The sequence below is a fragment of the Psammomys obesus genome, unplaced genomic scaffold (assembly GCF_907164565.1).
Source record: "Psammomys obesus unplaced genomic scaffold, mPsaObe1.curated_primary_1811, whole genome shotgun sequence".
Lineage (NCBI taxonomy): Eukaryota > Metazoa > Chordata > Mammalia > Rodentia > Muridae > Psammomys > Psammomys obesus.
Window position 1 is genome coordinate 48,463,371 of NW_026585644.1, and position 14,365 is coordinate 48,477,735.

Sequence of the window (14,365 nt, forward strand, 5' to 3'; positions counted from 1 at the left end):
GGAGTGTATAAGCTGATGCCCAGGATCTACATATTGCATAAGCTTGATTTAAAAATGTGAGTTTAAATACAACCTAGAGAACATAAATAAAACCCCGAGACACTGATCCAAGTTCCCATTACTTAGTCTCAATCTACTTAAGCACCTAAATAAAAACCCATATTCAATGTTAAGGACAACTATTGGTAAAGTCACATTTGCTTTTGGGAGATGGTTGCTAAACTCTGAGGAAACACTGACTACATCCCTGCTTCTAGAGAACAGGACAGCTCAAGCTGCCAAACCCACCTTAACAGGTCCTTCCCTTCATCATTCATCATTATCTATGTTCACTTTGTCTTCCCTTTACATTGCTATTATTTTCTGAATTGTTTAATTAGATGCTTTTGCATTAAATTGAAATTATATTCTATCTAGTGCAATCTTTTGTATGTGTTAGTCATCGTCTCTCTGTCTCTCTCTCTGTGTGACCATAACCTATCAATGGAGATTTGCACACAATTATATCATGACTGCCACCTGGCTGACAGTCATTGTAAGTCATTACTAGGTAATACACACCTTGATCTTAGAGGTTTGACGAACAAATGTATTTCTTAGGCTTCACTGTGCTGGGGCTGAGGAGAAATATGGGTACTGGGGTCTGAATCATAAAAAGCTGTGCATGGCCGAAACCCCAGGAACTGGGGGCTAAGAGATTGTAAAGGCTTCCTGTGTGGCCAGCCAGTCAGCTCAGCCAATGTGGGAGCTTCTGGCTCAGTTGTAGATCTTGTCTCAAAGCACTAAGCAGGGAAGATGGCCAATGTCCTGTTCGCACCTTCATATGAGCAAACATGGGCACACTCACGTGTGCAACATAGATACACGGACACAAACAAATACACACACACACAGAGACAGACAGACAGAAGGAGGGACAGAGAGAGGATGCTAGCATGGGTGCTGAAAACTGACCATGTATCCTCTACAAGAGTAACAGACTCACTCCTAACCACTGAGCCATATCTCCAGACCCCCATAAGCACAATTTTAAGGTGACCCACTTAGATAGATAATTAAAGGAGTATTTTGTAGTGAGAAATCCATAGGAGGACATGTAGTCCACAGAGAAATGGACCAGGCACTGCCTGCCATGGCTAAGGAGTATCCGAAGCATGAGAAGCATTTCATGGCTGCCTTTCAAAAGACTTCTTGGTGGCTTACCAAAACTGGACACATTTGGGAAAGAAGCTTCCATGACAGGCTGATCACTGAGCTTCACAACTATGCAGGTGGAGTTTTCAGAATCCTCAGTCCTTATTTTGGCAGCCACGTATTTCTCATCGGGAGCAACTCTGATACAATCAATGAAGGGCTGGTCTAATTTAAGTTCTTCCAGGTTGAATAAAACTTCATAATTATCACTGTCTGCTGTATAAAGGAAGGTAGGAGAGAAAGAATTCCACAATACATCTTGTAAATCATTTAAGACCATATCTTAACATTTTAAATTGAGGCCATATAGTGATGTCCTTCTACAACTGTTATTTAAAATATTTTATTCAAATTATTCTACATACCAACCTATGAGCTATTGTGATAGTCTAGAGCAGTGGTTCTTAACCTTCTTAACTTTGTGACCCTTCCTCATGTTGTGGTGACCCCCCAACCATAAAATTATTTTCATTGTTATAATTTTGCTACTTTTATAAAGTTTAATTTACATACATTTGTAGCTAGAGATTTTCCAAGGGGATGCAACCCACATGTTCAGAACTGCTAGTCTAGTATTTACAGAATTTACAGAGAATACAAATGACTCATATACCTAGCACAGCACTCAGACAGAACTGGACTCCATCTCCACTCTCACTGTTAAAGTTGCTGAGTGTGGGCTGTTAACTCTTTTATCTATGTTAACCAAGATATTAATCCAATCATCTTAGAAATAATCTTAAAAAAATCTATTCTAATAGCTTTGAGCAACAACTATCAAGCTCCTGTTAAAAATGTGAAAACCGGGAAGCCAGGACATCAGTAAAGATATGTGGTTTACCTTCTTCATCTTTGGAACGAACCAAGCAGCAGCCTTCTTGGTAATAAACAAAACCACCATGCTTAATCTGACAATAAAGAAAAAACAACTCTTTATTATTTGATAATAATTTAATTATTTAATGGCTTCACTAGTTCAGATGAAGAGAGGAGACTTATCATGAGAGTCAGAGCTACTGAAGTATTAATGAATGAAATACAAAATGAACCATTTTTACACACAGGTAGCAAGAACAGATTTCCTAAGTTCAGAATTGGTGATTTTTAATACATCAATGCAAGGGCATAACAAAATCTATGTTTGTTCATCTAATATCTGTACAGTGAGATTCAATTAAGAATATCAAGTGGCACTGTTAAGATAATCCAAAATGATACAATGAAAAAACTGTGGCTATTTGAAATGCCAATAACATTCTGGCATCTTCTTTTAAAATCACTGTCATCATCAACTGTGCAGTACTGATTTGATTTTATACAAAGCATACTGTTGGATGGTAAACAGTGCTTGAGATCAAGAAAATAAATATTAATTTTTCAATTTCTCTGTTCAATACAGTATTTAAGACTGATAATTATAAAATGATTAACTGTATACTTAGCTTTACTAAAGTAATTTTCCTTTTATAAAAACATAGACACAACAAAAATATTTTTGAAATAATAAATAGATAGTTTTGTATGAACCTCTCTTTAGAATTTCTACAACTTTACATCAATTACATTCCATGCTTTAAGTTTTAATTTTAAGGATCATATTCTATTTATTGCTTACAGTTGAGAATGCTAGCACACTTGAGAGGCTAAATGCAACTTGATTTTGATGGAATCTTATGTCTCTGAATTATGAAATGCCTCATTTGCATCTGAACTGACAACACATTCAGTTCTCCCAGAAGACACAATGCAGCTTACCTCAGCATTGATGATTTCGTATTCTTCTTGCGGCTGTGTTTCTAATTTTGTTCTCACTTTTTCAAATGCATCCATGTTTTCAGAAAGAGATTTTTCGGCTTCTGGCTTAATAGGCAGAAGATCCTAGAAACATTTTTGGTGGTATGATCAAAATCTTTCAAACTCCGGGGGAATGTCTTTGCTTCTTAGAATTATTATACTTGTCATGCAGGTATTACAATGATAGCTGTGTATAAAATGAGTTTTACAAATCTTGTTCTTTCTTAAGCTCATCAAAAGAAAACAGACACTAGATACATTATAATAAGTGCATGAGTCCTCAAGATACTTCTAGAAGCAGTAAGAAGCCTTGGCAATGTTTAGAAAGACTACATACAGTTAAGGAGGAAAAAGAATTCTTTGAACTTTTACATATGTAATTAAAATGAGTCATAGAGAAAAAAAAAAGCCTGCTGAGTTTCCTAAGTACTGAAATATATCCTAAAAGGAAGAAAATGTCAGAGAGGAAGGCATTTCTTAACTAATCAATGTGGGCTATTAATTCATAGAACAATTACAATATTTATTCTGTGTTATTAGCACATTTTCTGTTGTTGAGATACGTAACTTCACAAATATTAACTGTTGAGCAGATCTTTGTGAAGCCCTGGCTGTCCTGGCTCACTCTGTAGACCAGGCTGGCCTGAACTCTTAAGAGGCTGGCCTCTGCCTCCTAAGCGATGGGAGTAAAGGTATGTGTCACCACCACCTGGCTCCTCCCTTTCTGTTTAAGTGATAGTTCATTATAAAAAAGGAAGGAAAAGCAAAGGGACTTAATGGTGGGTAGAGATGGAGAAGAAACCACATAATCACCCACCGTGCTTCCTCAGAGTAAAATGCTAGGTGCTCTGGGCGCCTCCTGGTAAGGGGGTAGGTACTAGAGGCTTCATCAACACTTGGATAAGGCTAAACCTAAAACCGCCGAATCAGAAAAACGTTCAATAACTCAACACTCCACTGCTTTGCCTTGTTTAAACGGAAGGTTAGTTAAGAAGTCTGATTGTTCAACTCTCGGCCAGGGAAGACAGATGCACAGAGATGGTGCTAGCGAGGCACTGGGCTGCTGGTCAGGACCCTGGCGGCTGACACTTGTTCACAACCTAAGTACATTCATGGTACTTTACCAACAATGTTGAGACTGTAAGTTACAAATGTAGTTTGTATTGTAAAGAATTTACAACCTAAAAGTAAGCACAATAAAACAGGAAACTCAAACAGACTAAATGGAAATTATTTTCACAAAGTTATTCTTTAAAAAATTTTTGGGATGCTTTAATGATCTGGATTAGATTACAATTAGTCATCATAGTTGTTATGGTAATCTCAATCTTTCAGCATCTATTTTCTTTTAAAATTATTATATATTAATAATGTTAGGGCATGCGGAGGTTAAAGAGCTTGTGGGAGGCAGTTTCTCCATCACTACACGGAGGTGAACTGAGGTGGCAAGTCTTGGCAGCAAGCACCTTTACCCACTGAGCCATCTTATCAGTCTCTCAACTTTCACTTTCCATCAGACAGTTAATTTTTGAGTAATTATTTGAAGTCAAAATAATGAAGGTCTGACAATTTATTTTCATTCATATTTTTGCATTCCTATAATTTATATGGCTGATGTTTAGAGTAAGGCAAATATATCAATAACCCTCTAATATTGCGGAGAATATTAAATGCTAAACTAGAATATGACTAGAAATCTGTTTTGAAATTCTCTTAGCATATAAGAGCCTTGAAACTGAGCTTATCTGAATCCTAAGACTACTGACTGCCTTACTGAAGTTTTTCTTTCTTTTTTTCTTTTTTTTTTAGACAGAGTCTCCTCACTCTCAGGCTGCGCTTACACTTTCTGTGTATTGGAGGTGACCTTAAATACCTGATCCCCACCTCTGGAGGGCTGGGATTACAAATGAGTGCCATCACTCCCAGTTTGTGGTCTGGGACTCTGAGGCAGGGCCTTGTGCACACTGTCTAATGAGCCATGTTCCCATTCCCATGCCTGCTGAAATCTTTGGAAGCCTTCATGAAGCAAAAAGAAGTACTTTTTGCCACTTTCCAAAAGCCCAACATAAAATCCACTTTAACAATGAAAGGTAATATTAATCAAATGTGCAACCTTATTATGGTAAAAATGTTAAACTTTCAAGACAAAAAATTGTGAGGTGGAAAAACAATGAATGACGATGAGATCTGCATAAATGGCTAATTCCAGATCTTGGCACGGGAGAGCACGAGGTGGGCTTGGCAAACCTTGAACCTCAAAAGAAGGTTCTCAGAATAACAAAGGCATGTCAGCAGGACATAAGGGACAGTGTAAAGGAGTGTCCATTAGCCACACGTGGGGTAATTTGAGCTGTTATCAAAAATAACAACTAATTAGTTACAATACACTGAAGAAGCAAAATCTACAAACAAACAAATAAAAAACAAAACCTGTATCAAATAAAAGTGAAAAGGGAAAAAGGACTTCAAAGAAACTTTACCAAATAAAAGTAGCTAATAAATGTGGGAAGTACGAAAGACTAATCATTTGGAGAGCTCTGGAAGCAAATAGGTCTAAACTCATCAGCAGGGCTGAACTCTCTGGGCCAACAATACTGCAAAACATTCACAAAGCACCAGCCTTACTGCTTACAGGAAGAATGACGTCCCTTTAGCAATGGGGACCACTGGCAGTTAATGCTTTAGCTAAAACAATCGTTAATGGTGGGACAAACCAACACTGCACCTCAAGTAGAGAAAACAGAAAGGCCGCAAAAGAGAAGACACTGGCTGTTTCAATGAAATCACTTAACAAAGAAACTGGAGAGACACAGGAATATACAAACCCATTCCCTATCCCCCAAAACCTCCTAAACAAGGCAAAAGTATGGTAAAACTGATCAAGGAAAAGAAGACAGAGAACATTAGATATGAAGAACATGGTGTAATTAGTTATAATAGAGATTAAAACATTTTTAATTTTTAATATATTTCATTAGTTATTTGAGAGTTTCAAACATGCATATAACTGTTATCTTGATCATATGGGGGAATCACCAGATCCAACTCCACTGCCTCCCAAGTTCATGCCCACCTCCTACTTTTTAATCCAGAGTCCACATCTGTGTTTCCCATACACTCCTTTGTGTGGAGGGCCATCCACGGGGAACGTGTTCCCCCTAACAGGGGCCACACCCTTAATGAAAGTGGGCTTTCTCTCCCAGAGAAGCCATCAACTCTCACCAGCTTCTCAGTGAGGGGAGGGAACCTGTGAGGCCCTTGCCTCTCCATGCTAAAATACTGACTGGTTGATTCTGATCCACCAGTGAGTTCTTCAGCACAGTGGTTCCCAAGCTAATATAGGACATGAAAATGACTATACAAAACGCAGTAAGTATTTCAAAATTGTGTAAGAGATTATCTCCTTCTTGAAAAAAAGTTAAAGCCCAATGCTTTCAAAGGTAGTTATATTGAACTAGATACGGTGACCTATGCCACTGAAGGATGATTTATGGTTTGAGATTAAGTCTGGGCATTATAAAGAAATCCTGCCTCAGGTATTTCTACCACTTCTACACCTCCTTCACTGCTCCCCAAATCAAAGGGAAAAACCCCACCACTCATAGTCAACTATTTAATAGAACAAGGAAAAAGGTAAACTTACTCAGATTACCTTATTAGGCTAATATAACCTTGACCCTAAGGCTCAGTGACAACACACATGGAAGTCTGCTCTAAAACTATCTGCACAAGATATTCCTGTGCTTCACCTCTTCCTTACGCCTATGCTCACATGCCATACTGTTCGTGCCTCCAGCCTCTGCCATCTTATATAACCTAGAATGTGCTTCCTTCTATTCCCTGACCCTATTCTTTTTTTTTTTTTTTTTTTTTCATTGTACCAGGTCACTTCCAACTCATTCTTTTTGTTTCAGGAACAAAATTTCATTTATCCCAGGTTGGCCTTGGATGTCCTTTATGCTATGTAGTGGAGGATCACCATAACAGTTATCTTCTTGTACCGACCTCTTGAGTGCCGGGACTGAAGGAGTTTGGCACCATTCCCAGTTGTGCTTGTTGAACCCAGGGCTTCATGCATGCTAGGCAATCACTCTACCAACAGGGCTATATGCCTAGCCCTCAGTAGTTTATACTTACATTTATTTTATAATGTCATTTCTGTTGACAAAAAAATTGAAACTCAAAGCTGAGCTCATTGTCTGAGATACTGATAGATCTAATTGTCTACAACGGCACAAAAATCTAAACAGGGAGAAGACAAGACTTTTTTTTTGAGGAAGAAAAGCTTTTGGAAAATAGTAATGAGAATATTGTAAGACAGAAAGAAAAGTACATTTTCCCCAAAAAAGGGGAAAAAGAAAATCAATCTTGGGCTCAGGCACAGAGTTTTTACTTGGCATTAAGACCACCCTAGGTTCAGTCTCAACCACCCCAAAACAGCATCAACACAAAACCCAATCTTAAATAAGATGGGATCAAACTGTTATTTTAAAAATCCACAAAACAAAACAAAACACCTACTAATAGTAAGAACTCCAACAGCTATGCAGCCAAGTGGGGTTCTTCCTGAGGATGATCAGATGACCCATCTTTGGAAAAGTTGACCAGCGTCCAGTGCCATGCAGTGCTAATAAGATCTACCTTCCTTATTTTTCATTGATTTTTATTTTTATTGTGTGTCTGCCGAGAACAACTTGGAGAAGTCAGTTCCCTTTTACTTGGCATTGATTCAGTCTCAACCACCCCACACAGCATCCACACTAAAACCACCATCCGGTTCTGTGACTTGAACCCAGGGCTTGAGCTTAGGATTGGCAGTGAGTGACCTCACCTGCCGAGCCACCTCACTTAGCCCAAAAAGTAAATTTTGAGGCCCTCTGAATAAACATAATTTACAAATTTGGAAATGTGCTAAAACATTAAATTTGTAAACGAAGAAACTCCCTTGACAGTTTCTGGTAGTTGTCTTATGTAATATATTAAATCTGTATCTAACATATCTGAAATATATATGTAAATCAGGATATAATGTAGTTATCATTTGTGAAATACTATCAAGCCTTAAAACTCTAATTATAGTGGCTGGAGAGATGGCTCAGAGATCAAGAATACTTCCTACTCTTGCAGAAGACCTAGATTCAATTTCTAGTGTCCACACAACAGCTCACAACAGTCTGTAACCCTACTTCCAGGGGATTTGATTCCCTCTTGTGGCCTCCATGGACATCAGCCTTGGACATGGTACACAGACATACCTGTAGGCAAACACTCAAGCATATATAAAAAATGTGAATCTATAAAAGTAGAGGCATAAAGCTAGTCCAGATAAATTTTAGAATTTTGTAACTCTGAGCACACACACACATACACAGACTGCCCCCACTGGTAGCATCTGTTAATCAAATGACACATTTAACGTTAATTAATTTAATATTTAATGTCAAGATTAAAGTTCTTTCTTTCTCTCTCTCTCTCTTTTTTTTTTTTTAATTTTGATACAGGATTTCTCTGCATAGTCCTGGCTGTCCTTGAACTTTATCTTTTGTATCTTGTTCAAATAGTCATGATCGGTTATTTTTGAAGTCATTTATTTATAGGAGAATAATGCAAGATGGTAAGAAGGTAAGGACCTGGTCTCTGCTCTCACACTAGTGTTTGAGTATCACTGGCAAATGTTAGTGCAGTAGAATGACTCCTACCAGCTGCTTAACATACTATGGAAACTTCAGATACTGGCTGAAAAGAACGTTACAACTGAATAATCAGGGTTAGATCAGCAACACTCATCACCAAGTACCTTCACTTTCTAAATATAGATATATGGATAGCGGCAGGCAAGCCCTGCATGTCAGTTATCCAAGGGACTTAACAAACAAACAAATAAAAAACAGACTTCTGGCTGGGTATGATGCCTATAATCCTAGTTACTTGAGAGGCCGAGGCAAGAGGATTGTATGAACAATCATTCTGGTCAACACAGAAAGATCTTGTCTCAAAAATAAACAAGAAATCAGATCCTTACTCCTCAGCAACAGACATTCTGATGCAACAGAAATGGCTTAAGATCTAGGAATCTGCATTGATAAAAAGCTCCTAGGATTGCTTGTCTAGTGTGCAGAAGTTGGTACTGAAGAATCCAAAATTATGATAATCAGTTGCCAAGGAAAGTGGGCATAGTGAGGTTTGAGGTTGTTGTTGTTGTTGTTTTTTTTTTTTTTTTTTTTTTTTTGCTGTTGTTGTTTTTTTGAGTGAAGAAAATTAAGATCCCTGATGAGTCTACAGTCATACCAGTTCTGGCTAGTTCTTTTCCTTTTTAGTTTTTCTATTACATATGCTGTCTTCCATTGTTCTTCAGGTAACTTCTCTAGAAGTGCGTCTTTAAACAGACCTGTTCCTATCCTATCCTGTCCTGTCCTGTCCTATCCTATCCTATCCCTTGTAAAAGTGGACACATATAGAACTTAGTGGTACCTAGCAAAAGAAAGAAATGTGCATTTCTGCCTCCAGAGTATTTTCACAGCTGTGGGGTTATCGTTAAAAGTTGTCCTCAGATTTCAGTAAGCATAATGAAGAAACAGCCCGGCATTTTGATAATTTTATTTGCCATAGAAGGACTGGTTGACATATAAAATGTGGGGAAGGAGAGCTGCTTTGTCAGTGGAAGAAGTCCATAGAAGAGTTTCTATTTGTAGAGTTGCTGTCAGGTCAGTTTCTAGGAGTGGGAGTCTACGACAAAATTAAAAGTTGCCTCAGAGACAAATGGCTTCAGAGACAACCTCTTGGCCTGGGGTATGGGCTAATCTCACAGCTGCTCCTCTGATGGTAACTCATGCTTACTATTTATAAACCAAGACAAAATGACATAGTGTTTTAATCATGATGCAAAATAAAACAACTCAAAGGCTTAGAGCAGTAGGTAAACTTTAAACTTTATGAGTATAAAGTATGGCTATAAAGTCTACATTAAAAATAAAACCAGAAAATGGAAGTTTCTAGGTGTGTAAAGTTAAGAATCACAGAGCCAAGCTAACATTTCAAAGGAAAACAATCTAGAAGATTGAAATCTAGGAAGTGGAGGGGAGAGGACTCAACATGAAAAGACATATATGTGCACCAAATAATTAGCTAAGAACAAAAAACTGAGTAAAAACTAAAAACAAAACACAATTAAGTAAAATAGTTTAACTTAGAAGATAATACACCGAGTGTTCACTGACAGATGTATAAACAGCATGTAGATTATTTAACCAGAGTATCATCTCCACGAAGAGGGATGAAGTCATGACACATGCTATGGCACCTAAGAACACTAGCAAAGTAAAACAAAACAAAAAGAAAAGGTTAAGTACTGTGTGCTCTGCTCACCCAAGGTATCAGAATAGTCCAGTTCATACATATAGGAAGTGGGTTGGCCGCCCCAGAGCTGAGGGCCACATCAACTGTTGGGGGAGGGTCACACGATAGGATTTTGGAAATAGTAGTTATAGTTGTACTACAATACTGTGACTGTAACTGAGTTCCACACTAATAGTGGCTAAAATAGTAACGTTGGCACCCCTACTAGAGTGTAAGGAGCCCCACGGACATAGTTAAAAGGTAGAGGATATCTGTCATAAAAGCAATAGCTTGATCGCAAGTTAAGTATGATGACCATGTAACATGGCATCTTAGGTAGGACACTCTTGAGAGGAAAGAGGACTATTAATAATTACACAGGGACAACAGGTGTACAGTGGGCCTGTCTCAGGGTAACCGGAACATGGGGCTCCTCTCTATTCAAAGCAACCAGTTCCTCAGGGCTGAATTCAAGTCCACAGTTTGGGGCCTGGCAGAACAGTCAGTATTTTCTTTAGGGACACAAGTTGTCAAAAACATGATAGCTTTTCATTTCTTTGTATAAAGAAACAACACACAACTACATGGTAAAGCTTCCTAATCAAAGATTTTATACAGGAATTAGCATATTACTAGGTTTTATAAAGAGGCATAATTTGACATTTTAGTAAGCCATATCTTAAAACACATTTGCACTAAGTCCTAAGATCAAACCAGTTTTTATCAATCTACATTTTTATATATATTATAGCTCTATAGGTTCACATACAATCTTTTGTACTCATATTGACTACAGATATTTGAGCCTGAAAAAAAAATCTTAAAATCAAATTTGAATTACTGAGAAGATTAGTGATGGATATCTTACCCATTATTTATGCGCTAAATTTAATATTAATGGCCTACAAACAGATTAACTTAAATGGTCCATACCTTACATGAGAAGTTCCGATGTGGGATGTTTCTTGCTAATTCTGCTATCTTGGGTTTATTCTGCAGACTCTTGGTTGGGTGATATTTTTTCAATCTTATTCTATTGTAATAGTGATCAGCGAAGTTACAGTAATTCTGTTTCTGCATGCACTTGCCAAGGTGAGGAATACTACACTTCAAAGCTCGAAGAAGTAATTTGGTCGTCTGCTGCATGGCAGCAAAGTTCCTGGTTTTTGCCAGCACGCGAATGATTTCACACATAGAATTACACAGTAATGGCATCTCAGAGCATTTGAGATCTTATCCCCCACCTTTGGGGTCATTAGCCCCTTAGGTTACAAATAACGGCAGACATCTGATAACTTAGGTTAAATAAATTTAAAAAGGTGTATGAATTAAAGTTCATTCAAATCGTACTTCTTGGCAGGTCTGACTTAACCGTGTCATCTGTAAAATCAGTTTTACTAGGTTCAAGCTATGCAGCAGTGATTCTGGTGAACATATGGACAAACTAAAACAAAAAACAGAAAACAAGAAACAAAATAAAAATTTGCAAATAAGTAAATGGTTTTAATGTGAATCTCAGGAACTCAGGGTGTTCAAAAGCAAAATAGGTTTTATCCTACATATGTAAAAGACAAATAGGAAAAGCCTGAATTACTTAATAAAAGGGGGATTAATATTTGTTGAGTGTTGGCTAGGTGCCAGAGTCTTTTCATCTATTTTCTACTTAAACTTCACATGTACTTGATGAAGAAGCTCTGGTGCTATTCAACATACAGGTGATCCAACTGTGGATCTGGGAGGCTTAAGAAATTTCCCTAACTCACTTTTTACAGCAAAAAAGTTAAACTGATTTGGCTCCTCACCTTGTACGTGGGCTATTGGGCTTAACCATAAGAGGATAATTAATTTAGAAAAACTTTTAAGATGCACAAATAAACCATAGAGTCGTCTTTGGTTTCTACTGGAAGGTAAGTTCATTGTAACCTCCACAGTCAGAGACCCAGGGTTAGGCCTTAGGCTTTGCATGTTACCTGCATCTGGTCTCAATTTCTCCACTTGTAAAACAAAAATGACCACACCGTTTACTTTCTGGTGTTGTTTCGTGAAAAACAAAACAAAACAAAACAAAACAAAAACCCAAAAACAAACAAACAAACAAAAAAAACCCAGACAATTTATGTCAAGAACTTAGTGTAAGCACCTGGCACATAGCAGCCACTCAACAAAAGGTGGTTAATATTAGCATAGGAATATTTTAGGTATGCTGAACACTGTTGGGTGTCATTAGAGACTTCTTCTCTAACACATTCTATAGTAGCACAGAAACACTGCATCAGTTTCACCACAGATCCCATCAGCTATGAAGCCCCTCCCCGCTTAATTTCTTATGTCGCAGCAAAATAATGGACCAGTGGAGCAACAGCCTAGAAGAAAAATGCTCCCAAATCGCTTATCTATCCCCATAGCCTCGAGCCATTCATCCATCATCTGCACGCAGAAGACTGTGCCAGGATAGCGGTGGGGTAGACAAATGGGTGTTCCCAGGAGAACCTATTCATTTCCCGGTGCAACTGTGCATCCCAGGGATGTGGGAGAACGGTACCGATGACCATGCACAGAAAAGACAGGGACCAAAAGGGGGCCCAGGGAGCTGAGGAATGGCTGGAAGGTGGTGGGCAGAGGAATCAGGAAAGGGGACCCTCCAGCAACCCTTCCATACGTACGCAAACTGAAAGACCGGCTCTGGACACAGACGAGTGAAGGCGGAGAAGACAAACGTGAGAACCCGTAGCTCTCAAGGAGCTGCAGTCCCCTCAGCCTGGTCCACTCGACGTCTGCGCTCAGCACCCAGCCAGAAAGGCAACCTACCACGCGCCGCCCAGAGCTAGTTTGCAGCTCGCCGCTTTACGTAACACCAATCCAGCCCGAGGAGGGAAGCACATTTCGCCATATTTATTATGGTCAGGAATGGGGTTTTTTTCTTTTCTTTCGCTTCCTGGATTTACTAGTCTCAAAGGACACCTGTATTGTGTTGGTTTGTTTTTTTTTGTATTCTGGCGAGCGAGAGACAAAGAGAGGAAGAAAAAAACAACGAGAACCCCCCCTCCCTGTAGCTGCTCCTCAGGTCCCTCCCACTCAGGCTCGCCCTCACTCAAGATGGCTACCAGAAAACTGGTGCAATGACGTGACGCTGCTGTCCTGGTTGCCAAGGAGATGCGAATACCGGAAATGCGGAATTCGGGGAGGGTGCACGCACGGGCTGTGGGCGAGAGGCCGGGCGTCGCAGGTCCTGACAGGGAAGAAGTTGGCAGGTCCTGACAGGGGAGAGCCGCGGCGGAGGCGTCTCCGCGTCCAGTCAGCCCTGATGATGGAGTCGCAGGTCGCGGCCGCCGGGGCTGGAAGGACAGAAGCAGACGCGGGCAAGGCTCCCACGATTGGCAGTGCCACCCGGGGGCCGGTGGTTTCGGCGCCCAGGGGGGCCGTCCGGTGGCGGCTTCTGCGACAGGTAAGGGCGAGCGCCCGCCACCCCGCCGCTGGCCACTCCCTCAGGTGCGCGGCCGCCGCCGCCTCTCCCCGCGGCTCCCCGCCGCGCCTCGCACTTTGCCTTCGCGGCGCCCCCTGGCTCCGTCTACACCGTCCCGCCGCACAAACGGGGAGTCTGGCGGGGTGGGCGAGCGGGACCGCCTTGGCCGAGGTCCCGGGAAACTCAGATCCGGGTAGAGAACCCTCGTCCGTCCCGGGGGTGGGACCGCCGCCCCTTGTCGCGGGCCGCTCTCCTTGACGTTCTTAAGTCCCCGCCGGTTGTTGTCCCCCACTTCCTGGGTGCTCCCCTTGGTCCTGCATCTCTGGACGTCCGCGTGGTTGTCTGATGGAATGGTGACACCGCACGCGTTTCCGTGTGTTTTCTATCAGAGAGTAGAGGGAGTAGGGAAAGCAGTCGCTTTCCCTTTTCCCGCCACGCGAAAGTCAGGCGTTTATCGTCAAAGTTTGAAGTGATCGTTGGGGACGCTCGCAGCCCAAGAGGTACCAACGAATCCAAATGTGTTGGCTCCTATTTTCCAAACTAATCCTGTGAAGGCTGTTGTGTTGATGAGTTTCCTTG

The 14,365-nt window shown here is 40.3% G+C and overlaps 2 protein-coding genes across 8 annotated transcripts in view; one reads left to right on the plus strand and one right to left on the minus strand.

The window, feature by feature from the left end:
• Prepl (prolyl endopeptidase like) overlaps positions 1-13,152 on the minus strand; it is a 28,672-nt gene extending 15,520 nt beyond the window's left edge. The window contains exons 1-5 of one of the 4 annotated variants that reach the window (XM_055619096.1): positions 12,987-13,125; positions 11,257-11,767; positions 2,950-3,072; positions 2,036-2,102; positions 1,204-1,407 (exon numbers count right to left, since the gene is read on the minus strand). In XM_055619096.1, coding sequence (XP_055475071.1) covers positions 1,204-1,407; positions 2,036-2,102; positions 2,950-3,072; positions 11,257-11,538 — 676 coding nt within the window. In that variant the 5' untranslated portion in view covers positions 11,539-11,767; positions 12,987-13,125. The other 3 variants (XM_055619089.1, XM_055619106.1, XM_055619102.1) reach the window with 3 other exon arrangements.
• A 363-nt stretch (positions 13,153-13,515) lies between these two features.
• Camkmt (calmodulin-lysine N-methyltransferase) overlaps positions 13,516-14,365 on the plus strand; it is a 351,489-nt gene continuing 350,639 nt past the window's right edge. For all 4 annotated transcript variants that reach the window (XM_055619122.1, XM_055619136.1, XM_055619129.1 and 1 more), the window contains exon 1: positions 13,516-13,768. In XM_055619122.1, coding sequence (XP_055475097.1) covers positions 13,628-13,768 — 141 coding nt within the window. In that variant the 5' untranslated portion in view covers positions 13,516-13,627. The remainder of the gene's footprint in view (positions 13,769-14,365) is intronic.